Below are 27,258 nucleotides of genomic sequence, written 5' to 3' on the forward strand. Positions count from 1 at the left end.
GCTGCTGCCCAGGGACATAAATCCGCCGGCCATTTGCTGCTGAAATATTAGCTTAGATATGGGACACACAGCAAAATTTAAAGCACCTTTTTGTATCTTGGAGGATTTTTTTCCCTTCCCAAATTGACAAAACGAAGGAGAAATGTTGCTGTTCCCCACAGCTTCCATAGATGGGAGAGGAGATAGTGAGCCATCCCCTTAGTCTGCTTCTTTTCATGGGATTCAGTGGGAAGGTTACAGGGGAGGAGCCAGGAAAGACAACTGACTCCAGTGCGCTATAGGAAAACTTGCAGCTCTCAGCACTAGGAGAGTTCTACAGGAAGGGAGGGTGCAGGACAGGGTGGGAAAGGAGATTAGGGCTGTGCACTATAAAGCTGAGAGCAGATTTCTGGGGTCCAGATCAAGTTTCATATGAGTCTTGTCCCAATACATTAGCTGTCCCGGGGCATGTGGAGCCCTAGTTCACAATGTTTATCAATTTCTGGGATGTTTCTCACTATTTAAGAGCAGCCATCATTAGCACCAATGATCAAAACCCTAGCCACACTCCGTGAAGTATCCTGCTGGGAATTCAGGGCCAAGGAGCAGAGAGTTCATCTAGACTTCCTGAGGTGGGAAGCTGGGGCCTGTGAGGGTACTACCATGATTAACATGCCATTGCGTCTTGTTTGTGTGTTTCCCAGAAATGCCGGTGGAGACACACAAACGTTGTCAAGATGCATTTGCAGAGCCCAGTGAATCTACTGTTTGCAGCACTGGATCACAAATTCTTCTTAAATCCCATTCACTTGGTGTCTGTGGGTGCACTGCTCTGCTTGCTGGCCACCCATCGCACTTACATCACTTGCAATATCTCTCGACGCCTTGGCAGCTTTGATAGGAATTGCATCTGTTCTGAGGTCATAGCCTTTCTTTCTAGATTCTTCCAGAGAAAGTTTATAGAGTTTCTGCGAAGAGAAGAAGGGGCAGCGGGAAAAACATGGCTTTATTCTAGAAGGCTGACTGTTGAGAGCAAGACTGTCGGGCAGATATGATCTTGGTGGCCCAATGGTTGAGTGTTCTAAGAAACATCATTGTTGGGGGAGAAAAGACAAAGCGACTACTTAGGCTCAAACGTGTTTTAACATATCACTACAGAAAGGAAATGAACTGGTCTCTATGAGGAAGTCCAGCAGGCTCTTACTGGTTTGTTTTTATCAAATAAGAGACAAAGGAACGCCTACAAAGGGGTTGTCATCACATGCCAAAAGGGCATCTTAGTTTTACGTTGTTTCTTTTACTTAGTAGTGCAAATTCCACAGTCAGCAATTCCAAATCTCTGTGGAATTCAAACAATGAAAAGAAAGAAACTGCCAAGCTTGGAGGATTCCCACCAAGCATGCAGAGCTAGGACAAGAAGCAAATGAAGTTAAATATCAAATGCATTTTCTAACGGAGGTTTCACATTCCTTCGTGTAGGGCTTGTCCCGGTTTTCTCAAAATATCAACCTTTTCTTTCCATTGTTTTAACTCTTTTGAGGACAGTTTTCACAGCTGAGCCCCAGGCCTTTCTCTTTCTGGTGGGTCTCTTAGCTCAAGGGGCACCTCACAAAATGAAATCTAAAGCTGTAACTGCTATCCCAGCCTCCTCGAACAGCTTTGCTCCAAATTTGAGCAGAGTAAGGATTAGGGAGGGAGAGATGCTCCTTTGTCTTTAAAAAGACCAAGGTCTATTAGTTTTTAAATGTTCCTTCTCATACATCAGAGTTAATGCTCTATTACTGGTGGGAACAAGGCTAAACAGAAAGATGGAGATGAGGGGTGGGGAGTATACTTACATCACTCATGTTGATCGCATTTGCTTTGGCCAAAACGATCTCGGGGATATCGGGCATGATGTGGATTTTCGTCTTGTCAGCTTCCCATGCTTGCTTATAGAGATGCTGGAGGAAGGCACAAGAGCACGTTTAAAAATCACAAAAGGATCTCACGTTGTGCACACACATCCTCATGTGTGCACAGGAACCGCTATTTTGGGTATCTTCCTAAGCAAAAGCCGACATGGTGGAATAGGTGCACGACAAAGGGTCTTAAGCCTAGAGGTGAAATCTCCCTCCTAGAGATTCCTAAGCGTCCTATTTCAAAGCCATATATCGAACGATGCCCTGCAGCTTGCTCTTTTCTTTCTTTACTTCAAAGTATGGGCTAGGTATCTTGGAACCTTCTGAAAATAGTTTACTCTATCTAGGAAGCGGCAGAGGTTTAATTCAACTGATTTAAGAAATTCTCCACTGGTGGACATTCACTGGTATTGTCCAGTCTGTTTCTACTGCAGGGACAGTGCCTGGACATGTACCACTCAGGTTTCTGGTCTAGGAAGGACCAGCTTTTAGCAGGTGGATTCTCTTGGTCAGCTGCATTGGTCAAGCCACTGTTGAACCTGCACTGCAGTTACTTTTTCCCTCTGAAACAGCCCTCTCTCCTGCTGGTACTATCCTTTAAAAAAACATTGCAAGCCTCAAATTCCACATCAGCATCTCTGTTCAGAAACCCGTGTATGTATGTCTGTACACACAAAGATTTCAGTGGGATAAGGAACAGCCCCATTTTTTTTTTGTTTTCACAAATATCGATTAAAACTTTACATTACTATAAACTCCCTCACAGGCAAGGCGAATGGCACAGCTCTGGCAATGTTCTCCGTGGCTGGTCTTTGTTTTAGCCTAGTGTTATCCAGTAGAGTTTTCAGTGATGATGAAAATGTTTTGCATAAGCTAATATGGTAGCCCCAAGCTGAACAGGGCCACTGAGTACCTGAGTCCGTGATGACTTTAAAGAGGGCTACGTTATTCATACTAATTTGACTATAGCATACTACAAGTGTGTGGCTTATGATTTATAGGGTGGTATAGCGCTAGTGCAAAGGCACTGGCTAGTCATTAGAAGCCCTTGTCTTAGCCAGGCCAGGCACTGATACACTGCATCCTGTAGAGGTACCGTGCCTGCCCTGGGGCTCGGTTTCCTCTTCTCTGCAACAGGAAAACTTGATCATCAGTAAGTTCTCTCAACATCAGCATTCATTATTTTATGATCCTCACCTTAATATCATCATTCTGGCATTTTCGTCATGAATGTCAGAAGTACAAAGGAAAAAAATCTAAGTTTTGTTTCTTTGGGTTTTGAAAACAGGATTGTGCTGTGCAGCTCAGGCTGGCTTCACTCTCCAGATCCTCCTGCTTTAGATTCCCGGGTGCTACCAGACTGAAAATGTCTCACTTAATATTTTAAAAGGTAAATGCATCTTTGTGACAGCTCAGGTTCTAAATAATAAAAAGAGGTGCTGAGGTCCATGCTTTGCCTTTTGGGCAGGTCCCTTTCAAAGGACAGGGTCAGCTGTACAAATCAGCCTCCAGGGGAGACACACAGGCTGCCTGTCCAGGTCAATTAGAGCCGTCATTTTCTAGAGTTGTTGAGTGTTAAGGTCAAATGATGTTTTTCCTTAATCAAAGGCATTTCTAATTGTGATCCGATGATACAGTCAGGGCTAGCGCAATATTTTATTTCAATTTCAAATGCAGATGTCTACTTTTGATATGCTTATTGGTTTTGACATTTTATAGATAATTAAGTTGTATAGACTTATAGATAATTGATTGTATAGAAAAACCAGTAAGGCTTTTCTAAATAATTAATGACAAAGGAAGCAGTGATGTAGGGCAATTACTCTCAGGACGGCCCAGGGAATGTTCTGGTTCCAAAGCTGCAGCCATGGGATGGAAATAACCCTGTGATTATGTCAGATGGTGAGGATGCTACTTAAAGCTCCCACTCTTGACAGGCACTCTGTGGCTTAGCAGCAACAATCTCATCTGACACGGGCAGGACTCGCTGTCAATCTGAACAGTCAAAGGGCAGACCATAGGCTAGGAATGCAGCTCAGTAGAGTACAAGCCTTGCGTACACTGGGTTTGACCCAGTACTGCATAAGCCAAGCCTGGCGACACTCTCCAGCATTTAGGAGGTAGAAGGTAAACATCATCTTTAGTCACAGGAAAATTCAAGGCCAGCCTGGGCTATTTGAGAGCATATCACAAAACCAACCAACCAAACAAGGTTCATTTTGTTATGTCAATGATGTGGACGATTCATTAAACATTTGGAGGACTACTAATTAAGAGTAATGTCTATCTTTTTATAGTCTACAGGACTTTTTCTAAGGGAGGGAAACCTCAAGAATGGTCTCTCCCCACTATTCACAAAACTTGTGGATTAAATATAACGGATTCTCTTTGATGCGTGGGGTGCACCACACCCCTGCAGGACTTACATTATTCATAATTTTTGCATTATTCTGGGCCAAAACCATGTTCATTGAGTCCATCAGTGTGGAGTACTTCAAAGTGTCTGGGTGCTGCCGGTATTTCTTTTCACTAATAATCTCCATGGCTTTCTTGTTTTTCTCGGCTTCCAGGGAGCCGAGGGGGAGCCATCCAATGCCCTTCATGAAGTCGGCATAGTCTGCCTTATACTGATTCTACGAGAGAGAAAAACTAATCAATAATCAGAAGGACTCAAGCTTCCTGAGAATCACAGATGTGTTTGACATGCCACCATTTCCACTTGCAGCCTATTAAACACCACTTGTCACACCCCAACCCTTTGTCTCTTTCCTATTTCTTCTCACAAGAAATTAAAAATAAGTATCTTGGTGGTTTATTTTTCTTGATGTCTTCACAAAGACAGTCCATTAAGAACCAAGACATGGACTCCTGTGCTGCATGATTATAATTTCCATTACACGTTATTCGTCAAGCTCTCTTTGTTGATAGGTCATTCCTAAAATCAGATTTTTCTCTCCAGTAGTAAGTGTTTGATTGTGTACCATCATGATTTCCTAATGTCAACCAGAAACCTGACTAGCACTCGGTACAGTTGTGTAGGGTTTTCCCCTCAGCTGAGACATTTCCCCCTAAAACTGGACATGGTGCTTTCAGTTAGCATTGGTGTCTCTCTGACAATGCATAGCCCGGGTTTCTATTCCAATGAGAAATCGAGACCTGGCTTGATGGGGTCTCCTTTTATTTCTGTAGTGCACATTATTTTAGAATGACTCTGGAATCCCTGTCTGCCCTGTACTCATTCCTGATGCTGCCTCGCTCATCACCTCCTAACTATTGCATTAGCAGCAGACAGAAGTGCAAGTGTGGACGCAGAAGTGGATGGCAGTGGCTTGGGAGTCTTCACTGAGGCTGCCCAAGTCCTGAGATGACAGATGTACACCACCATGCTGGTCTTTCTCTTTCACCCTTCTACCAAGAGCCTTTCATACATTCCGTCCTATTTGCTAGGCTTGTTTCCTTCAGTGGATCCTCTCAAAACAAACAAACAAACAAACAAACAAAAACCAAATATATTTGCTGTTGCTGAATTCAGAAGCCAATAGTGACTGCGGCACCAAAAGTGAGAGATTAGGTTTTAGCTTCTAGAGTAGACCTCACTTCATTAAAAGAAGTGAATTCAGCCCAAGAGAATGAGTAAAACACCTCTTCAAGAAATTGCGTGCACATTTCTTTTAGTTTTGCAATGTCACTACGTATGGTCACTCAGGAGCTCCTTATGAGAAAGGTAATAGCTTATGACGTAAGCAAAGGCTCTACAGACACGTATCACTTTCACATACATCACTCTGGATCTGCATCATGTTCTTGGCCAACTCAAAGCCCATGGCATCAGGGAGCATGTTGTAGGTGTGGATTATGTTCCTGTAGTTGGCATTGGTGGCCACTTCCTGAGACTTCTTGGCTGCCACCACACTGACCATGTCCACTGGGGTGTGGAAGGATGTCTTGGATTTCTCATAGCCCTTCTTGTATTCCCGGTCTGACTGCATCTTGGCCACCTGCATGAAGTGCACCAGCTTGGGGTCGTCTTCCAGGCTGCGGAAACCAATGTGCTTCCCTTTGGCTTGTTCATAGGCTTGCTTGTACTTGTACTGTGGACAGAAAAGAAACAGGGCAACCATATACATGGTGCAGGCAGGAGAATAAAATGTGACTCTCTGGATGCGCTTAACTTTGGTGGGGGTAAACAATTTAGAGCTTCCTATACTGAGGCAGAGAGGGGGTGGCCAAGCAAGGAAGCAATAGCTTTGTGCATCAAATGGAGAGTAATCTCAAAAGTGGTGTATTCCCTCCTCACACCCACACTGTATTGCACAGGAAAGGCCATAAGTGCACTTCCTTTATGTGTCCTTAGGGTAAGGCCACGGATCTCATAGGGAAAGTATGTAGATCATATCCTTCAGTTTGCTTAGAATTGTCTTTCATAACTCTTGATATAACTTATTTTAGCAAGGCCTTATCATTGTTACATTGTACAATGAACAAATGATTAGAGGGCAATTGGCCTGTGTGGAGGGAAAGGTCTTAGGGTGGTGTGTCCAGCTAATGAAGCTGATCCCCACTCCTGATCAGGCATAAGCCTGGCTTGTCTGAGCCCTCACTTATCCTGAAGGTTCCAGTGGAAGCACTTACGTCACTGGCAATGTCTCTGGAGGCCTTTGCAGCCTTTATTGAGATGGCATCAGGCTTGAGATCATAGCCTTTCTTCTTCTCTTCTTCCCAGCCAGCCTTGTATAGTTTCTAAACCAGAAGCCAGAAAAACAACAGTGCCTTGTTACTTCGATCACAACAAGGCCCCTGATTCCAGCATCACCCCCTCTTCTTTGCTGCTCATATGCTTACGTCACTCATGGTGATCTGGTTTACTCTGGAGAGCAGGATGTCTGGAGTGTCAGGCATGACATGAATGCTGGTCTTGTCTTTGTTCCACTTCTCAGTGTACAGCCTCTGTAATAAGAAGACGAGCATGTGATTTCACCACAGAGTGGTTTTTAACAACTGGCACAAGACGAGAGTCGCATCTACACGGTGGAAGGGGTTAAATCTGAGACTGAGAAAAATCATGTTCCTGACATGAGTACCATCTTGCCCTCCTTTACAATGACCTGGAGCTTTGGTCGCTCTGTCTCATCAAAAGTCAATAGAAAAGAGCTTTGTAGATACAGTGAAATTGTGAAATCCATAGTAGCCTTTAAACACAAATAAACACATACACATGCATGTATATATGTACACACATACACACACTCTGCCTGTAACCGTGATATAAAAGTGTTGAAGTTATAAAAAGGCACTGTAGGCTCCACCGTGCAATCATCAGAGGGCTGGCTTTTCAGGTTAAGGCTAGCCCATGGGCTCTTACCTTATCCATAGTCAACTTGTTGCTTTTGTTAAGTGCCTGCTCCATGGTGTCCATGGAGTATGTGAACTTCAGCTTCTCTGGGTGCTGGCGATACTTCCTCTCACTCAGAATCTCTCCAGCTTTCTTTGCCTTCTCCACCTCCAAGGAGTCAATCGGGACCCAACCGATACCTTTCATCCAGTTGGTGAAGTCAGATTTGTATAGATTCTTCATCATAAAGAGAAAATATTTCATTTCAGAAAGAAGTAGACCTTGGGTTTCTTTGGCTACAAGACTTATTATTACAAAGGGAATGGGGCGGTACTGAGAAGAGAGAGAACATTTACTCATTACAGTCTTTTAGAAAAAAAGTTATGGAAGTGATTGTACTCATGGTGGTCTTAATCTGAAAATCCTAAAACAAACAAACAAACAAAGAAGCAAACAAGTGTAGCTGGGCAGTGGTGGCACACTTTAATCCCAGAACTTGGGAAGCAGAGACAGGTGGATTTCTGTGACTTCGAAGCCAATCTGGTCTACAAAGTAGTTCTAGGGCAGCCAGGGCTACACAGAGAGAACCCTGTCTTATAACCAAACAAACAAAAACTCTGGAAGTCTTGAAGTATTAATTCATTTAAAAAACTAACGTCCTTAGCTAGGCATGATGATATATTATAATCCTATCACTCAGGAGACTAAGACAGGACTGTGGGTTCAAAGTCAGCTTGTACTACATGTACAATGTAAGGTTAAACTGAAACCAAACGAAAACAAAACAAAGCAACAACAACAACAGGATTACATTTTTAAAACTGCATTGGGAATAATATTGTAGATCTTAATTCTGTCGCAGAACATATCACATGTGGGTCTCTCTCTCTCTCTCTCTCTCTCTCTCTCTCACACACACACACACACACACACACACACACACACAACCTGTGTATAACATTGGGTCACATGTGGTTACATGAATGAAATACTCTCACTCTGCAAATCCCTAGGAAGGACAGTGACCTAGGTCAGGTACAGGATGAAGGTGACTGATGACTGTGGCTCCTCCCTCCCTCGCATGGGCATGGGAAGCTGACCATACTAACTGCTGGCTGGTACGTACATCACTCTGAATCTGCATGGCATTCCTGGAGTGCTCCACATTTAAGGCATCAGGCAGGAGGGTGTAGTTGTGGTAGGGCTGTCTGTAGTTGCTGTTGGTTGCAACTTCCTGAGACTTCTTTGCAGCGGTCACACTGAACATGTCTAGGGGTGTGTGGTACCGGGTCTTGCTGGCCTCGTATCCCTTCTTATATTCACGGTCTGATTGTATTTTGGCCACATTCATGTAGTGAACCAGCTTAGGGTCATCCTGAAGACTGAGAAAGCCAATTTGCTTGCCCTTGGCTTTCTCATAGGCCTCCTTGTACTTGCACTGTTTGGGAGAGAGTCAGACAGTTTGATATAAACTGAATTTATTTAACAATCTACACAAAGCCAAGTTCAGTCTGAATAGAGGAAAGGCTCAAGATATCTTTAGCATTTTAATACGCAACTTGAAAAATATTTCTAATGGATGACTACAACACTTGCTCTGAGAATAATAAATAATAAAATAATTTGCAATTTATATCTTCATTGTTCGTTAGCGGATTCTTTGGATATGCTTAAAGGCTCCTGAAAAGGCTTACTTATTAAGTAGTTATATATTTATACCTTATTTCCATCAATAACTTACACTACTTTTAAAAAGCACGTAATCATGGTTTCATTTCAGCAAAGCTCTACTGCAAATTAAAATATTGATCTTAAAATGAATGAACTCATACTCTACTATGATAATTATATCAATTCATCAAGAACATATAATTTGTTTAAAAACAATTAAAACATTGTTATTTAACCTACAGTTTCTCTTGTTTCACTAAATTTTTCTTATAAATAAATTGTTAAGTTAAAACAGTAGAGTTTTCTTCTTTGTAATGAAGTTTTAAAAAACATTTTTTTCAGTGAAGTAATAAGAAAATATCACTGGCAGTTGGGAAATAAGAAAACACTTCATGCTGTAATCTCTTCGTGTGTTTTTCTCTATAGAGCACGGTCTTATGCACAATGTGCAGATGGTAAAACACTCGGCATTTCTCTTACGTCACTAGCGATGTTTCTTGAACTTTTGGCAGCAACGATGGGAATGGCGTCTGGTCTCAAGTCGTAACCCTTGGCAAGTGTTTTCTTCCAGTCTGCTTTGTAATGAGCCTGCGAGAAACAAAGGGCTACTTTATCATTGACATGGTGAAAGGGCAAATTGAAACTGGACAGCAAGGTATCTTTCACAAGCTATCTACACTCCATTCTACTAAGAGAACCTGCGGCCAAGTGACTAGTTCGTCGCCCGAGTGTCTGTTATGTTATTTTTGTAAGCTGTAAAAGGGGCTGGGGGTGGAGGGCAATAGTTGTAGCATTGAAAGGCTGAAGGAGGATGGTGGGTTTAAGGCCTGCCTGGAATATACAGGAAGACCCTGTTTCAGAAAACAAAACAAAACAAAACAAAATCCAGCTCAACAACAAAACCAGTGAAAACAATGAACAATACACTGTATAATCTCAGCTAATGACACGGGGTCTATGCTTGCGTGACAGGGCAATGGAAAGGCATGCTCTGAAGGTAAGGTGAGATTCCATACATTTCTGTACTTTCAATCTGTCCTTTAAGACCATTCACAGTTGGGACAAACTTTCCAGGGTAAAGCATTTTAAAGTTAGAGAAATTTGTCATCAAAAATTTAAAAGTCAGATACATGACCACTCCTGTGGCCTTTACTGTTAAGTGCTTTTAATGCTGTGCTGAGAGAAAATTTCAAATGGACCAAATGCATATAATAGATTACCAAAAAAAAATACTTAAAATGTTAAGAATAACTAAGACTAAGCTATTTTTTTTAAGTCCTCATTAAGACATAAGCAGTTGCTTGCCATGGCGGTGCACACTTTAATCCTAGCACTTGGGAGGCAGAGGAGATCTGCCTAGATCTGAGTTCCTGGTCAGCTTTTTCCACATAGGGAATTCTAAGTTAGTGTTGGTTACTTAATGAGATCCTGCCTAGAATATACATAAAATATATTTTATAATAGATTATTTTATAAATAGATTTCCCCTTGGGTTTAATTACATTTTTAAATTATAATTCATATTGTATATTTATTTGCTTTATTTTATTTTTTGACAGAAGGTCCCAATATGCTCCTGGGCCGGACTGAGATTCTCTCTATTCTTCAGCCTTAGTGTCAAGGACCAGTGTCCCAAGCTCCTGACATTGCAAGCCCGTGTTAGAACTCCTGGCTTCACAGTTTTGGGTTGTAACCAATTACATGCCCCGACGACCACTTAAAGCACTAATAACTCGTTGTTTCAGAAGTCACAGCAATTACAGAAGCGAGCTGAACTCTTCAAGAAGTTTCAATAAATAACTGAAACAAAACTGTACAGAGTGGCCCTCACTCTTGGGGCAGACTATGCACCTGTTACTTCTAGCCTTTGCCATACTTGGTGTTTCTCAAAAATGGGGTGCCATTTTCTAAACTGGCTTTGCCATCGACCAGTGAGTCACAGTTGTTATACAGAAAGAATATACACCAAGCAAAATGTTACTGTGACCTCTAGTCCCCTGCTGTACAAGGCTCCCATCTGAGTTTTCAAATGGTCTACCCTTGGTTTGCCTCCCCCTGAGGGACTCAGTACAGGAGTTACCCAGAGTTAGAAACGGGCTGCTCGCATAAGCACTATTCCGTGTTATCGGGTCAGGTACTCACATCACTCATGTTGATGGCGTTAACTTTGGCTTGGATGAACTGAGGCAGTTCAGGGTCCATTGTGTATTTATGCTTCAGTTTCTCTCCCTCTATCTTGTAGTTCAACTGCAGAAAAAGAGACATGTGAATGTTAGGGTCTGACACGGGATGAGCTTCATCATGTAGCCATGCCTAAAAAATGGAAGCGTATCGCTGGCATTTTGCATAAACAAGACAAATGCATACACCATCATGGGCAGGGAGCCGGGGTAGGAATATGTGGATGTTCATTCCACCACTTGGGGTGGGGGATTCTGTGTTTAAAGTTTAAAAAAAAACAGATCTCTCCTCTTGGAGCTCATAGTCTCATAGAGAAGGCATGTTTCTGCATAAGCACGCAAACTATCAACTAGAGCTGAGTTTGCGATACGCTGCAAATACAACAACCGTCCCACAGGAACTTGTACAGTCGCCAAGACAGAGTTAGAGGGGTAGTGTGTGTGTGCTCAGACTTGGGTGGATGGGACAGCACCAGGCAGAAAACCATCCAGAGCCCCACGGTTAGAAGAGCCACATGGAGGAGCTCAGGACAACCAGACACTCAGCATTGGAAGTGGCATAGATGGATGGGAGAGCAATCCGTGGAACAGAGGCCTCTTCACCCAAGGCAACGAGTTTGAATTTTAAGTTCAAGGAGAAATACCTTAAAGGGCTTGCACACAAGAGGGTGGCATTTTATTACTGGAGATCCCAGACAGTGAATCTAAGTCACTTGTCAGCCATCGACATGACAGACAAGAGACTCCGGTTGGTAACAGGTCAGAGATAAAATCTGTTCTAAAGATGACTTCAGAACACAGGCTTAGCATTGGATAGGATGTGGGGAGGGGCATGGAGGTTACATCCAGAGTAACAAGCACATTTCTGGCTTGAGTATCTTGGTGTATGCTAATGGTATTTATTGTGGTGGAGCAGACAATACATTTTCCTAGCTAACTCAAACTTGGGGAGAAGCGACACTTTTCTCAACACAAAAGAATCTCCAGCATTTCTGAGTACTGAAGTGATCCTATCCTTAAGCTCTGTGGTGACGCAAGAGCAGGGACTGCCCTGAAGGGTTGAAACCCACAGATGACCTGCAGGTCTGAGGCAAGTCAAGTGTGCCCTCCTTTCCAACATCTGGGGCTAAAACAAATACGATCCTTATGTTTTAAAATCTGCTTCTCTTCCTGACGGAGGCACTTGTAAAAGAACTTGGAAAGCACTAGGTGATGTGACGCACTGAGAATAGTAATTTGCCTCTGACAGGAAGAAAGGGGCCTGGGTCCCAGAAAGAATGGCACCAAATAGACCACTGGTCTTGTCCCCAGAGGCCTCATTTTAAGAGTGCCTCACAGAGCGAGCTGTTAGTCAAGAAGAGTAGGACATTATGCCATTTCTCTGTGCATCTGGGAGAACTCCCAGCAATCAACAGCTTTTGCAATTCAGACCCAATTGAAGATGATAATAGAAACACTCATCTCCCGTGTATAACGTGCAGGTCCTGCTTATGGATGACATGCGCTGGGAAAACACAGCCTTCAGATTCAACCTGGTTACTTCCAAAGTAGTCTGTCCTTTAACCTCTGAAAACAGTTTCTGGACTGGCTCGTATGCGGCCTCACGTACTGAGTGAAGGAGCCTGGTGTGGGGGCTTGGCTATGGGGTTTATTCGTGGACTAACGGGAAACCTCTTACATCACTTAGCTGCTTTGTGTTTTGCTGAGCCAAAACCATGCCCATGGAGTCAGGCACACTAGTGAACTTGATGGTGTCCGGGTGCTGCCGGTACTTCCTCTCGTTCAGAGCATCGCCCGCTTTCTTGGCCTTCTCCACCTCCAGCGAGCCGATGGGGATCCACCCGATGCCCTTGAAGAAGCTGTTGTACTCGTCTTTGTACACATTCTGCAAACGGGGAAGCTCGTATGAGAAGGGAGCCTAGGCAACAGAGAAGCTTCCGGGACCGGCAATTCTACCCCAAAGAAACGCAAGCAATTATTTCCCCCGTGCTTGTGGCTATGTCTTCCATTCCGCTTATTAACCAGGAACTGAGGACGAGCCAAAGCAGGTGAGCTGGGAGAGTTCATTATACACTGCAGAAGGGAGCCTAGGTCATGTGTTTCCACGGGAGTGGTGAACCTCTTTTGGACCCCTTTGACAGGAAATTGGGGGTCCCTTTGGATTTCACTAAAAAATCAGCAGGTCTGAGTTTCACCCACACTGCGCACCCAAGTTATTCCTGATCTCAGCTGGCGGGAGCTTTTCACTGACAGCTCAATGACCAGATTCTATTTCTTCCCCCGGCAGAGGACGAGTCTTACAGAAATCTGCAGAACGGAATGCCCTGAATGTTAAACAGCTCCCTGTGGGGCTCGCTGTGATTCATGCTCCAAGTAGAGCTTCCTAGTTCATTCTCTATGACTCATTACATAGATTTACACGGATGACAGCGTGACCTTGAGTTTAACAAAAAGAAAAACTTTACTGGATTCAGAAAGAATCCAGTTCTGCGTCACGCCGCTATTACCACTGAAGCAGGCCCACCTCTGGCTGAGAATCGAAGGACCTCATGTGATTAGAAGAACGCGGTCCTGGCTTCACCCGTAAGTGAACAGAAGCAATGTCAATGTTTACAATGGTAAGTACGGGAAGTCGGCAAAACCTCTAAAAGTTTTTGAATGAGCATCGCTTACTCTAATGTGTACTTTTTTTTTCAAGCATGTCACTGCGTTTTAAATCGGAATAAAATGGATGGAAAGGCTCATCCGTTAAGGGCAGACGTCTCTGGGTTGTCATGAAGTGCATACTCACATCGCTCTGAATTTGATTGGCATTCCTCGTGTGCTCAAGACTCAAGGAATCCGGCAGGTATGTGTAGTGATGTATTGGTTGCTTGTAGTTGACATTGGTGGCCACGTCCTGGGCCATCCTTGCAGCGGTGATGCTAACCATGTCCCCAGGGGTATGGTAACTGGTTTTGGTGTTCTCGTAGTTTTTCTTGTATTCTCGGTCCGACTGCAGCTTGGCCACGTTCATATAATGGACCAACTTGGGGTCGTCCTGGAGGCTTCTGAAACCAACGTGCTTTCCCTTCGCCTTCTCATAAGCTTCCTTGTATTTATACTGTGGAGAGAAAACTCGCTTAGCCAAGTCCTAGGACTGGGAACATTAGGAACAACATTTTTTTTCCACACAGAAAAAGAAACAGGATATATGACTTTTTCAATGCGTGTTCACGAAACACACACCATTCGTCTCCCAGAAAATGTATAGCAAGACGCCTTTAAACTCTGCAGGGAATTCAAGGGGGTCCCATGAAAAATTTAAAAACTTTCCCCTATGCTGGACTCCTACAGATGATTTGTAAACAGAATTTTAAAATCAGCCGGAATATCACTTTGGAATACCACTTTCCAAATATCAGATCAATGTCTTTTAGCTTCGTGGGGATGTGGTGTTTTCTAATCCAGTATGCAATTCTTGGTCGTGGATGTGAATATCAGTCATGGAAGTAAGTTGGGCCTTCACCTAGCCCCTTCCATCAGCTGCTCCCTCTGCAAACTCACCACTGAAGGAACTGCAGAGGAATGAAGGAACTCCAGCAAAACCTGTGGGGTTTCCCATCAATAAAACCCAAGCCAAAGCAAACCTGCTTGAGGTCTCTCACTCCTGGGACCATCATTAAGATGCAGACTGAGGTACCCTGTGATAGCTCAAGCCCTCAATAGTGTTCAAGAGAATCCAAATCTACCCGAATCCTGCAGACACTGAGCACTGGCAGTGTAAGGAGGAATTCATAAGCAAGGACTTAACAGGTCAAAGGTTACCTCTTGACCTATCAGACAATGCACTGTAAACCTGCTAGGCTGGGAAAGGGACAGAGATACATTTCAGACTTTTGCTTTCGATGTAAATCAGGAGTGTATTTCAGAGGGACGGGTACAGTGTACAAAGCTTTGAGGAAGGCATTTTCAGTCCATGCAAGGGAAGCTGTAGGGTCTTTACACCCCTTTCTCCTATGTAGGCTACACACACAGCTGGTTTCTCCTCCTTTCTCAAGTCAAGATTGTCACCCTGCAAGACAGGAATGCCTAAAAATGTGTTTATAAAGACGAGAGTCTTTCTCTGTGTACTGTATATAAATATTCATATGTATACACATATATGTGTGTATACATATAATCATAGATGAAATGACATCAATTGACTAGAATAATTGCAATTATATCCTAGGAGGGGCAGGGGTCCCGCTTGACTTCTGAAATATCTGCAGGTATGTAGCATTCTCCATTCTCCATTCTACTGAATGCAGGGGCAATGCATTTACCATGGTACTGTCAGTCGGATCATGTTCTCACTGAAAATAAACACGAGCTGTCAGGGAAATGCGTCCGTGGAGGTAATTTTGGCCGTGAGTCAGGGGAGAAAGCTACTGTCAGGCTTAGGACATTTCTACTGAAGGCAGCCATCTAGGGGGAAAGTCGCGGCAATGTTGAAAAGGTGGCAGGTTTTCAAAACAATATTTTGTGGAGAGGTTGGATGTCATTAACTGTATACGCCCAAGCAAGCGTGTATCTGAGAACTTTCGAAAAAAAAGCAGCTACTCGAATTTCATCTGAAACTTTACTCACATCACTGGCGATGTTTCTGGATGACTTGGCCGCGGTGATGGGAATGGCATCAGCCAGGACGTTGTTGCCTTTGGCTATCAAGTCATGCCAGTCCCGTTTGTAACAGACCTGGGGGAGAAAGCAACAGGGGGTCAGTGCATTGTTTGCCAGTCAGCGCAAGAGTCCCCCCAGCATTGGCATTCTCTGGTTCTGTCAAGTGTGTGAGCTAAGGGATTAGATCCCCCAATCACATGTGCTCTCCGAGGAGACCACATCAGCCAAGGGTCGCACTTTGTATCCAGCACAGATCACTGGTCTCTGCACTGAATATTCGCCCAAATCTGGCCTTGGCACACACAGAAGAGGGACGTTGAAAATCCAGAGTGGATGAAGGAGGGCACAGTGAAGGCTATGGGAACTCTGGTGTGTGATGGCTAGTGAGAGAAAATGACGCTGCCCTGTCGTATGAGGGATGGCCAAGAGGAGACTTGGAGGCCAGCTTTACACATTTTAAGGCTATTGTTAAAGAAAAAAAGGTAAACCAATGAATAAGAATTCATTTATTTTCATTTTCTCCTGGAGGATTCTAGTTCCTTTCCCATGTGCCAACCAGAAAACTAAACCGATGTGCTAGGGGAATAGGCAACGGACTCCGTGTAGAGCAGAGTGCTACACCCACAAAGGGGTCCTTCCTCACCAAGAGCCAGCTCAAGGGTCAAGGGTCAAGAGCCAGCATCCCGAGATGCACTTTGCTGGGGCCCAAGAGCGGGAATACAGAATTACCCAGAGGCTTCCCTAAAGCTCTCTTTCCTGTCACACCGAGCTTTCCCACGCCATGAGAGGCCCTCAGTACTCACGTCGCTTATGTTGTAAGCGTTGCACTTGGCCTGGAGAAACTGTGGCAGGTCAGGGTTCAGGGTGTACTTATGCTTCACGTCTTCCCCCTTAGCTTTGTACAAGATCTGTGACACAGACACAAAGATGAAGGCCTGCCATGCCTCGCTGAGAGGAAAGCCCGTTAACTACACGCTTAATGGAGCTGTTCTTGGCAGCGCCTGCCCCTGTTTACCCTCCCTTTGTTGCTTTCTCTTTTGCTACGTAGCCGAGGCTGACCTGAGTTTTCAGACGCTCACATTCTGGGAGGAAAAGTGTGCCACTGCCTCGGGTCTGGAGTAACTTTTTGTGCCTGTCAGATGTATCCAGTAAGGGAGGAAGGACAGGGGAGGAAGTAAAGGAAGGGAATTGGGAGGTGTGGCTTGGGTCTAAACATCTTCTATTTATGCAGTAAATAGAATATTTTCAAATGTCTCCAATGAGACAGTCTTTTATTGGCGGTTGAGAAGGAAGATTTTATAAATGAGTTATTTTTTTTTAAAAAAAAATTAGTGCTTGGGGAATAAAAGAACATGCCTAAGCTAAATTTAAAACTGTTCTTTTTATTTATTTAATAATTTAAGATGTATTTATTTTATTTGTGTGAGCATTTTGCTTGCATGCATGTTAGCGGACCACATACTCAGTCCCCATGCAGGTCAGAGGGCACTGGAGCGACAGACACCATATGGGTGCTGGGAACCAAACCTGGTCCACTGCAAGAGCAGTCAGTGCTCCTAAACACTGAGCCATCTCTCCAGCCCCCATAGCTTTAACACTGAATATAATTAGTGTTCTAATTATAATTTAATGTATAATTAGCTAAACTCTAATTATCTAAATCTAAATCTCTCTATTTAATATAATCATATAAATTAATAATATATGAATCTAAATATGTGTATAAAGTAAATTTTAATTTAACATTAAATTAGAAATGAAAAGACATTGGCATAAGCATCAATATATTGAAGTGGTACTCTACTCTAAAAGTGCTCCCACCACCAACACACACACACACACACACACACACACACACACACACACACACACACAGAGACGCACACACGCGTATGCACACACCCTCCCTCTGTACTCACATCACTGACTTGCTGGGTGTTCTGTTTTGCCTGCACCATCACGGGGGAGTCCACGATGCTGGTGAACTTGAGTGTGTCTGGATGTTGCCTGTATTTCTTTTCACTCAGGGCATCCCCTGCCTTTTTAACCTTTTCTTGGTCGAGGCTGCCGATCGGAATCCAGCCAATGCCCTTCATCCAGGTGTTATAGTCTTCCTTGTAGGCGTTCTATAGGGAGGGAAGATGCGTGAGACCCAGGCCCACGCTGGGACTGAGAGCTGGTGCCCTGGGGAACGGCACTTACATCGCTCTGTATGTGCATCATGTTCTTGGACAGCTCCAGGTCCATGGCGTCCGGCAGGTAGGTGTAGTGGTGGAGAGAGTGCTTGTAGTTGGTATTGCTGATTATGTCCTGGGCCTTCTTAGCCGCCACCACATCGACCATGTCGTGAGGCGTGTTGTACTTGGTCTTCGTCTTTTCGTAGTCTTTCTTATACTCCCTGTCTGACTGAATCTTGGCCACGTTCATGTAGTGAACCAGTTTAGGATCATCTTGGAGACTTTGGAATCCAACCATTTTCCCTTTAGCTTTTTCATAATCTTTCTTGTAGTGAACCTATTGGGAACGAAGGCGGGCATATTTTAAGAATGTAGCTTTTAAGATTGTACTGGACGGTGAGGTCGTAATTTGAATATTTTGAGCTTCCGAGAAAATTTTAAATATTCCCCTAACAAGAGGATTGGTTCCAGGATTCCCCATTCCATACACACACCAACCTCCACCCATATGCTAGTCGTGTGTGTGTGTGTGTGTGTGTGTGTGTAAGAGAGAGAGAGAGGGGTTGGGGATTTAGCTCAGTGGTAGAGCACTTGCCTAGGAAGTGCAAGGCCCTGGGTTCGGTCCCCAGCTCCAAAAAAAAAGAAAAAAAAAAGAAAAAGGAAAAAGAGAGAGAGAGACAGAGAGACAGAGTATAACCTATGCATATTCTCTCATATATACTTCAAGTCATCTCTAGATTATTTATAATATCTAACAAGTTCTAAATGGTTTTGTGTCATTTGAGGATAATGATAAAAAAAATCTATACATGTCTAGTACAGACGTAATTTTAAAGGTTTTTTTTCCAATCCATAGTTAGGTATCTGTGGGTATGAAATCTGAGAATATGAAAGACCAGCTTCCTACATAGTATGCTAAAATAAAACATCCTTTAGAAGACACTTGGATGTCCATAGCTACTTCTGTCCACCCAAAGGCAGTTGGGTTGCAGATGCTACCCTAATTCCCATCAATGACAAACTGTATCTTTCTCCACAGACACTGGAAAAATCATGAAACGAAGCATCATTTCACATTCTTTACCAATTACTCTCTGCTGACAGGACCCTGGAATAGCTGAGGACTTGACAGCTGAAGGCTCAACAGAAAAAGAAATGTTCTGAGTCCTTGATTATTAAGAAAGAAACTCGGAGCCAGTCATGCTGAATGCAATTTGGTTTTGCAATAGATACAGAGGGGGACTGAGGATTCTTGGGGAGACCTGCAGAGGATCCTGGAAAAGCCAGGGCAGATACAAGAGAACTCTGAGAGTTAGGTGTGGAGTGGCTGGAGGAGTCATCCACGAGAAAGAAGCTCAGGGAGAAATTTCAGGTGGGAGGACTTTTCTGAACGAGGACACTGGGGGATTTGTTTTGTCTTTTTTGTTTATTTATTTTGTTTTGTTTTTGTAATTGTATTATACATTGTTGTAATGAAAACTTCATTTCAATAAGAAGTTATACTTGAATTTCCTAGGAAAATAGACATAATGCATGAAAGAAGGGAAAGAGAAAACCATGTAAATTAATAAAGGTTAGTGATAAAATTATTCCATCTAGAGGCTATTTCAACTTGAATTTCTTAGCTTCAGAGTAAAGTAAATGTAGCAGACGTCTGCCCAGTGGTTTTAAGTCTTGATGGCAGCTCATGGGTACATAGTTATGCCAATTCTGCCTCCAAGAATACTGAGCTCTGTTTAGGGTGCTTTTCAGACTCGTTTCCAGTCAGGGACACCATACTTGGTGACTTCTGGGTATCCTGTTAGATCCCATGCTACACACGTGACCACGGCTGGACTTACATCACTCGCAGCCTGTCGGGCAGCTTTGGCGGCTTTGATGGGAATGGCATCAATTCTCAGGTCATAGCCCTTCTTGCTTAAGTCTTTCAAGTCAGCTTTGTACATATTCTGAAAGAGAAACACCCCTTGAATAGGACCGCAAGGCCTCGTCGGTAAAGGCCGGGCATGCAGGACAGCGATGGACGCACCTCACTGATGTTGTAGGCGTTCACCTTAGCCTGAATGAACTGCGGCAGGTCTGCTGGTAGGTTATACTTGTGCAGAATTTCCTCCCCTTTGGCTTTGTAAGCAATCTAGGAGAGAAACCGGGCAGACACGAAGTGTGAAGGCACTGGGGAAGAATTTCAAGGTGCATTTCACGAGGCGACGTTAAGAAAGACACTCTGTTACTGTCCCTACGATCATCTACAAAAACCTATGTACATTCTAGGACACCCGTGCCCTGCCATAGAGTTCTTTCTCACTGCACAGTCTCCATTGGACAAGATCTCTGACCTCAGACGAGGAATCTCTGCCTCTAGGTAGGGGTCCCTGGAAGACCTCCACCTAGAGACGTGGCCTGGTGGAAACTTCCCTGAACCAGAGCAGGCTAGCAGGGCAGACCATGACAATAATCTACTTTAGATGTCATGGGAGACTAAAGGGACTTACAGGTGGTGAGGATACAATCTCCATGTGATGTGGCATTCATTCCTTCTTGTCTGTATAGGGATGTCTTATAACTGTCACTAAAAGAAGCCTCTCTTTCCTTTCCCTCACACAGCCTTCCCTTGGCGGTGACTGGATAGCATACAGTATATGCAATACCCTGAAGATATGATAAGCTGTACGTGGCATCACTGGACAGCGGGAATTCATGGCTGCCCTGGGGAGGCTCTTAAGATGGTAAAATAGCTACGGTCAGGTGACCTGAGAATTCGCGTGCAGGTACGTCAGTAAACAGCTACTAAGACACACACACACAGTGGACACTTACATCGCTCCTCTGGGCCTGGTTAATTTTAGACTGCACTGTAATGGGAGCATCTTCAATGGAGGTAAACTTGAGCGTATCTGGATGCTGGCGGTATTTTTTCTGTTTGGAGAGTCAAAAAGGAAGATTACCAATTAATTTTCACTGCAGGCTAATGTTGAAATCCTCGACGTTTCCTTTGGAAAGTCACAGGGATAATTAAAAGTTATCGATTTTATAATACTGGGTGAGGGAAGAAGACAATACAGAACTGAATGTTTTAAAATTGGTGTCATCGTGGGCAGACTTGTGGTACAGCTCTCTGGAAACATGCTTGCATTCAAGTTCCTGGCTTATGGCATAAAAGAAGGGCTTTTGTTACGTTGAGTCCTGAGGTACCAGAGAGGTCTCTGAAGGGTTATCAGAAGACCAAACAAAACCGGATCTAAATGTAACACAGGGCTGACTTCAACCTCAGTGAATTTCCAAGGATGGTCTTGAACTCCTGATCCTCTCGTTACTGCCTCCTGAAGACTTTATGTGGCCCTAAGAACCTTATCAGCACCTGAAGTAAAGACGTTTTCTGGCTGAGGGATAAGTTGCTAATGTAGGGAAACAGCTGACGATCAATGAGGCAGAGAAAGGTTCACTTTGCACTGGCTTCTTATGTTTGCATCACTGATGCGCTTAAGAAGAAAGAAAGTCTTTGGGAAGGTCGCCCAGCTGGGGAACTGACACCTTGTCACTACGTTTATGCCTGTCTTCTCTACTGATTTGCCCAGTAGACACCCCTGAAGCATACTGAACACCCCACTTTTACATATATTTAACACTGCTTTGTCAAATCCAAACTTCTGGAGCCTACCAATCTAGGAATTTATTTTCTGAGAGATCATTGAAAAGGCAAAATTACCTTCACTAAAAACCAAACCAAAGCAGCACACAGTAACTAGAATGCTTCCAGCTTGAACACGGTAGAGAGGCTCAGTCTGCACCATTGACCCTTAACCCTTCCCTTTCCTCAGAGATGCAGCCATGTGACAACAGTGTGCTTCCAGCTGTTGATGGAGAAGGCACAGGTACTGTGGCCAGATTAACAGTCTCAGGACCACCACTACCCTTTCCCTCAGGCTGAGTGGCAATCTATAAACTAATACAGGATCGTCAAGACTACAATTGAAGGCACAATTCTTTTGTTTGTTTGCTAATTTTTTCATTATATTATTTTATTTACATTCTAGATGTTTCCCCCTTTCTGGTACCCCATTCCAGAGTTCTTTACCCCTCCCCTGCCCCTTTGCCTCTGAGAGAATGCTCTCCAGGCACACATATCCCTCATTCATCCACCCACTCCCACCTTCTTTAAAGAAGAACCCTTGACAGCTGTTTCACTCAGTGTTACCCCAGTCTGGAAAAAAGCCACACATCTACGACAGGCCAAGAGGCCATTGATATGCAATGTATCTTTGCAAAAGAAGACTATGCAATTTTTTTTAAAAAAGGAATGGATTTAAGGCATAGATAAAAGAGTCATAGGAAACAAAATAAGTCAGAAGTCAAAGAAACATTTACAAAAGGTAAAACTATAGACACCAGAATAGCTCAACAACGGCCCATGGTTAAAGATACAGGCGAGGGGTTTTTTGTTTGTTTGTTTTTGTTGTTTTTTTGGGTTTTTTTTTGTTGTTGTTGTTTTGTTTTTTGTTTTTATTTTGAGGAAACTCTCTGGTGTACTCATAGAATTTTAAAATTAATTTGTAAGGTGGGTGTTAGAGCTCATGCCTGGAATCCTGATACTCAGAGGCTGAGGGACGATTACCAGTGAAGGTGATATAATGAATTCTAGGCCAATCTAGGTTACAGAGTGATACTGTGTCTTAAACAAAAACAAAACTAGAAAAAATAAGTCCTGATGAGAGTGAGTACACAAATACATGAATTACGTTTAAAGCTGGGTACACAAATGCATTTGTAAAACGTCCTGGCGGGAGCGAGTACACAGATACATGTTCAAAGCAAGTAAAATTTTACATTATGCAAGCAAAGTTATTCAACTGTATCTGAATGCTCTAGATGATTAGTTCTGGATATTAGAAAGGGGCACAAGAATGATCTGCACTTCAACAAACTTTTCAGCAGCAACGACCAAAAACTGAAGTAGAAAAAAAATGCTGGTTACGACTTGGCATCGTATTAGGACCCAGTGCTCTCGAACACAGCAGCGGCCATACCTCATTCAGAATTTCCGAGGCTCGCTTTGCCTTTTCCATCTCCAGAGACCCAAAGGGCACCCAGCCACAGCCCTTCATCCAGCTGTTGTAGTCGGCTTTGTACTCCACCTACGACAGAAGCAGAGTCACGTTTCCTTCACAGGCACGACCACACCGGGGACACTGTACACGGCGTGTTCAGTACTTTTGAGTAGGAATGCTGTTCTTTGGTGATAGTTTGGAACACTTGGACTCCCGATTTCTGGTTGCCATGTCCTCCATGTCCCCCTTAGATTGAGCCTAATGGAAATGTGCGGAAGCCTAGCCCAGAAAATGCTTGATTCCAAACTGTATTTTAAAGAATAAAATGGAACAATTACATTGGGACCACTGACTGTAGAGGTTTGCTCCTTGCAACTCTTAGTGTTGTATCTCTGTGGACAAACTGGGTCTGGATTGATGGTCCTACTAACAGTGAATGATCTTAGTTATTTTCTAATAAGGCTTAATGGTCATTGCCTGTGAAGGCCTTGACACACACTGCCCTTCATGCATAATGACCATCTTAGGGGGGTGTCCACGCCAACCAATAAAACGTCTGGAAACAGCTCTACTTGTTAAGTTGCTTAAACAGGCAGTTGCTATTTGGAGTTGCTACTATGTGGGGACAGTCACCAGATGCCAACAAAATAGCGAGCTCTTCTAGTCATCTGACCATAGATGACACATGAAATTTATCTCTGGAAACAAGGTTAAACAAAATTGTTGCTTTTTACAATATATTTTTTTTTTTAAAAAAAAAAACTGGAGTGGAAAAAAGAAATCAAGAAATCAACCTTGTCCCTGAGGAACTTCAAATAGATCTGTGATGAAGACATATAGAAAAATGAAGTAACCAAGAAATAAGATCATGCCTATGGTAGAACTGTTGTTTGCAGTATATGTACCTAATAAAATCAGATTATTACTCTGTATTATGATAGTCTGATAGAAATGCCTGCCGGGAAGTGGTGAGATGACTTAGAAAACAGAATGAGTTAAAGTTTTACTCAAGTGTGCTGAGTTCTTTGTGCTATCCTGTTAAAGCCCCTTCCTCTTATCTTGGAAAGGCAGACTCTGGCGTATACGTCAGCTATCAAAGGTCCTATCACGGATCCTATTGCCAAGGAGGGAATGCCTCCTTTCCTATCTGCAAGCATTTCTGTGTTTTAATGTGTACTTGCAAATATTTATTCCTGCATTGTGTCTAACTGTGATGGAAATTCCCTTTGGTGAGTAAGGGCCTTAGAGACCACGTTCAGATGTCACACAGTTTCCTGAGCTATAAAACCTGAACTTTACGTAGCATGAGCTTGGTTTGTGCCTTGGTGAAATCAAGCTGTTTCCTTTGTCTCTCTGAATGCTCGCTTGATCCCTTACCAGTTAATATTCCCACGACAGTAGGGGTGTAAGTTATGCAGTCACTGGAAGAGTACTGTCTCAGAAAACTAAGAGTCTGTCTTATGATCTAACAATTTGACTCCTGGAATATAGACCCAAAAGTACTAAAATTAGATGCTGAAAGGGCATTTGGTTGCTCATGGTCATTGAAACATAATTCACAACAGCTTAAAGGTGGGAACAATCCAAACACCCACCAGCAGAAGAATGAATACATGAGATAGGGCATATATTTATAAAGGAATATGGCTCGGCTTTTCAAAGGAAGATAATTCTGACGAAAGCTTTAACAAGTCTAAACCTTGAGGGCATTGTGCTAAGTGGAAACTAAAACCAGTCTCCGAAGACAAATGCTGTATAATTCCACACATGTGAGGTGTCTGCAATAGCCAGTTTACAGCAACAGGTGGTTCCTGAGGGGCCAGAAGAGGAGAGAAGGGGGTATCTATCTAAGAGCACTTTTCCCTCGGAGCCATTTTGCTGGCCCTTGGCATCCATTTAAATACTCAAAACAATTTTGGTTTTGACTTCAGTTTAACAACTGAAGCCTCTTCGTTCAGCAAGGTTGGTAACTTTCCCAGTAACAGAGCTCATGTCTGACGTATGAATACTATCCTGAGGACATACATTCCTAAGGACCACAGGGGCAGCCATTTTCCAGTGCCTCCATGCTTCCTCACAGGCAAGGCAGATGCTTCAGGGAGGTACCAATGACAAGGCTCATATTAGATTCTGTCCCCTCTCACCCTCCAAAGAGGGGAAGAGAAAGGCTCGGTACTCACATCGCTCTGCAATGCGTACGCCTTCTTGGCCAGGTCCACGTTGATGCTGTCAGGCGGGTAGCTGTAGTTGTGTAAGACGTGTTTGTAGTCCACGTCGCTGGCAATCGCCTGAGACTTCTTAGCTTGGGTAACTTGGATCATGTCAAGTGGGGCTGTGTAGATCGTCTTTGACTTTTCATAGTCTTTCCGATATTCGCGCTGTAAGAAGAGTCTGCTTAGTTCTACACATCCTTAGTGAATTCTCAGGGAAGCATAGGATAACTTAGAGAAACAGCTGCAAACGTCTGAGCAATTATTTTGTCCCAAATTTGTTCCTATGTCTTACATCACCAAATCCCTCAAGAAAATGATAGGTGGACAGACTTTCCCAATTTTATTTTACTAATTTTTTGTTTTGTTTTGTTTTGTTTTGTTTTGTTTTGTTTTGTTTTGTTTTTGAGAACAGGGTCTTGCTTGTGAGGCTCTGGCTGGCCCATTATCTATGAAGCCAAGCGAGATTCAAACTATGGCCACCCTCCTGCCTCAGTCTCCTGAGTATTGGGGGATCATGACCGTGAGCGACCACACCAAGTTTTCTGTCAGAGAACAGCTATCAGTTAGTTTACGGAACTTGTTCTGCCTTCTTGTATCTTGTGGGTTGTTATTCTCAGGGAATCAGTTTATTCATTAGAAAATCCAAGTGTTGGCTGATGGACGGGAAAATCAAAACCTGCTGTGGCATGCAAGCCCACAGTTAAAGCCTGCCCCATCTGAAAGGAGCTAATGAGGAAACGCTGCAGCGGCATGTGGGGCGAAGTGACTAGCTGAATTGTTTTGACACTTGTGTTTATGTTCTCAGCAGCAGACACATATCAGTGTCTATAAAACGCTGTCAAAACACACCAAGGAAACACTTGCGCGTTCATATTTACTGCTGCACTCTTCACAATAGCCAGGGATTGCAACCGGCGTAGCTGTCCATTAGTAGTCAAATGGGTACACGAAATGTGGTTCATCCACATAATGGAATTTTGCATAGCCATAAATAAAAATGAATTTAGGACATTTGAAGAAACGGATGCAGGTGGAAATCTTTATGTTAAGTGGAAAAAGGCAGCCTCAGAAAGACAAATTCCATGTTTTGGGGTGTGTGTGTGTGTGTGTGTTCAGATGGTGTAGGTTTCTAGGTCACAAACTACAAAGGGGGTGAGAAAGGGATAAAGCCCCTAAAGTAGCTGGGAAACAGAGAGGAAAATGGAATGTATATGATAAGCATGTAGAGGGACTGACTAACCAGAAGGGAGCACATCAGAGGGCGTGGGGGATGACTTGAGAGCAAAGTCTAATGACACAGGTCATGTGTGTGAAGACACTGTGATGGATGTGGTCAAGTTACCTTGTTTTTTGCTATCCTAAAAGAAATCCATTTTGAAATGTTATCAGAGATGCAAATGGCTTTAAGAAAAAGCTTCCTCGCTTTAGTTTCCTGGGCACTGTGTGAGAACAACTCATCGGTAATGTCTTTCACTTGCCAAAGCCAATCAACTGATAAGAATGTGTCTGTATATGTGGTGCCCACCGGTCTAATGTTTTCAAGGACAGGATGGAAACAAACGAAGTCAGAGAACGCTAGAACTTTCCGAGGCATTGCTGTGGAGTTAGTTGTAGCTTCTGAACCGTGGAAGGCGTAAGGAGTGGTGGACAGGCAGAGCATGCAAATGAGCAGTGTGCAATGCTCACAATAGTGGTTTAAAGAGCACACGTGTGTGCACGTGGTTAAAACAAGCAAGTGATAGCCACATCTTCCTTCTTTACCATGGAAACGAGTGTGTTCGTAAGCTATGCAGAACACTGTAGCCGCTTCTAAAATCTCTTCCAAGCAGTATGCATCTTAATTGGAAATAGCAGATTTTCTTTTGCCTCTACAGTAAAAATTATAGCCAGAAAAGGACAGGTGACCCATGGGTTACCATTAGGCAATCCATGGATCCCGAAATTCAGAAAATGCATATGATGAAGAAAACAGCATACAAAGGTTATTTATAGTTTTAAAATCATGTTTTTTAAAAAGGCCTGTCATCAATGGAATGTTTTCCTTAGGTAGAGGTCACAATCAATTATTAAAATCAATGGAATTGATAGCCATACTTGATTTTATATTGGAAGTTCA

General features: G+C 43.3%; 1 protein-coding gene across 1 annotated transcript in view; it reads right to left on the minus strand.

Moving 5' to 3' along the window:
• Neb (nebulin) overlaps positions 1-27,258 on the minus strand; it is a 188,264-nt gene that overhangs the window by 127,039 nt on the left and 33,967 nt on the right. The window contains exons 26-46 of the mRNA XM_032903283.1: positions 25,110-25,307; positions 22,909-23,016; positions 20,702-20,800; positions 19,914-20,018; positions 19,726-19,833; positions 17,910-18,221; positions 17,627-17,833; positions 16,511-16,615; positions 15,675-15,782; positions 13,855-14,166; positions 12,742-12,948; positions 11,026-11,130; positions 9,364-9,471; positions 8,339-8,650; positions 7,243-7,449; positions 6,723-6,827; positions 6,513-6,620; positions 5,660-5,971; positions 4,307-4,513; positions 1,818-1,922; positions 840-947 (exon numbers count right to left, since the gene is read on the minus strand). Coding sequence (XP_032759174.1) covers positions 840-947; positions 1,818-1,922; positions 4,307-4,513; positions 5,660-5,971; positions 6,513-6,620; positions 6,723-6,827; positions 7,243-7,449; positions 8,339-8,650; positions 9,364-9,471; positions 11,026-11,130; positions 12,742-12,948; positions 13,855-14,166; positions 15,675-15,782; positions 16,511-16,615; positions 17,627-17,833; positions 17,910-18,221; positions 19,726-19,833; positions 19,914-20,018; positions 20,702-20,800; positions 22,909-23,016; positions 25,110-25,307 — 3,546 coding nt within the window. The remainder of the gene's footprint in view (positions 1-839; positions 948-1,817; positions 1,923-4,306; positions 4,514-5,659; positions 5,972-6,512; positions 6,621-6,722; positions 6,828-7,242; positions 7,450-8,338; positions 8,651-9,363; positions 9,472-11,025; positions 11,131-12,741; positions 12,949-13,854; positions 14,167-15,674; positions 15,783-16,510; positions 16,616-17,626; positions 17,834-17,909; positions 18,222-19,725; positions 19,834-19,913; positions 20,019-20,701; positions 20,801-22,908; positions 23,017-25,109; positions 25,308-27,258) is intronic.

This window comes from Rattus rattus, chromosome 5, assembly GCF_011064425.1.
Source record: "Rattus rattus isolate New Zealand chromosome 5, Rrattus_CSIRO_v1, whole genome shotgun sequence".
NCBI classification, from domain to species: domain Eukaryota; kingdom Metazoa; phylum Chordata; class Mammalia; order Rodentia; family Muridae; genus Rattus; species Rattus rattus.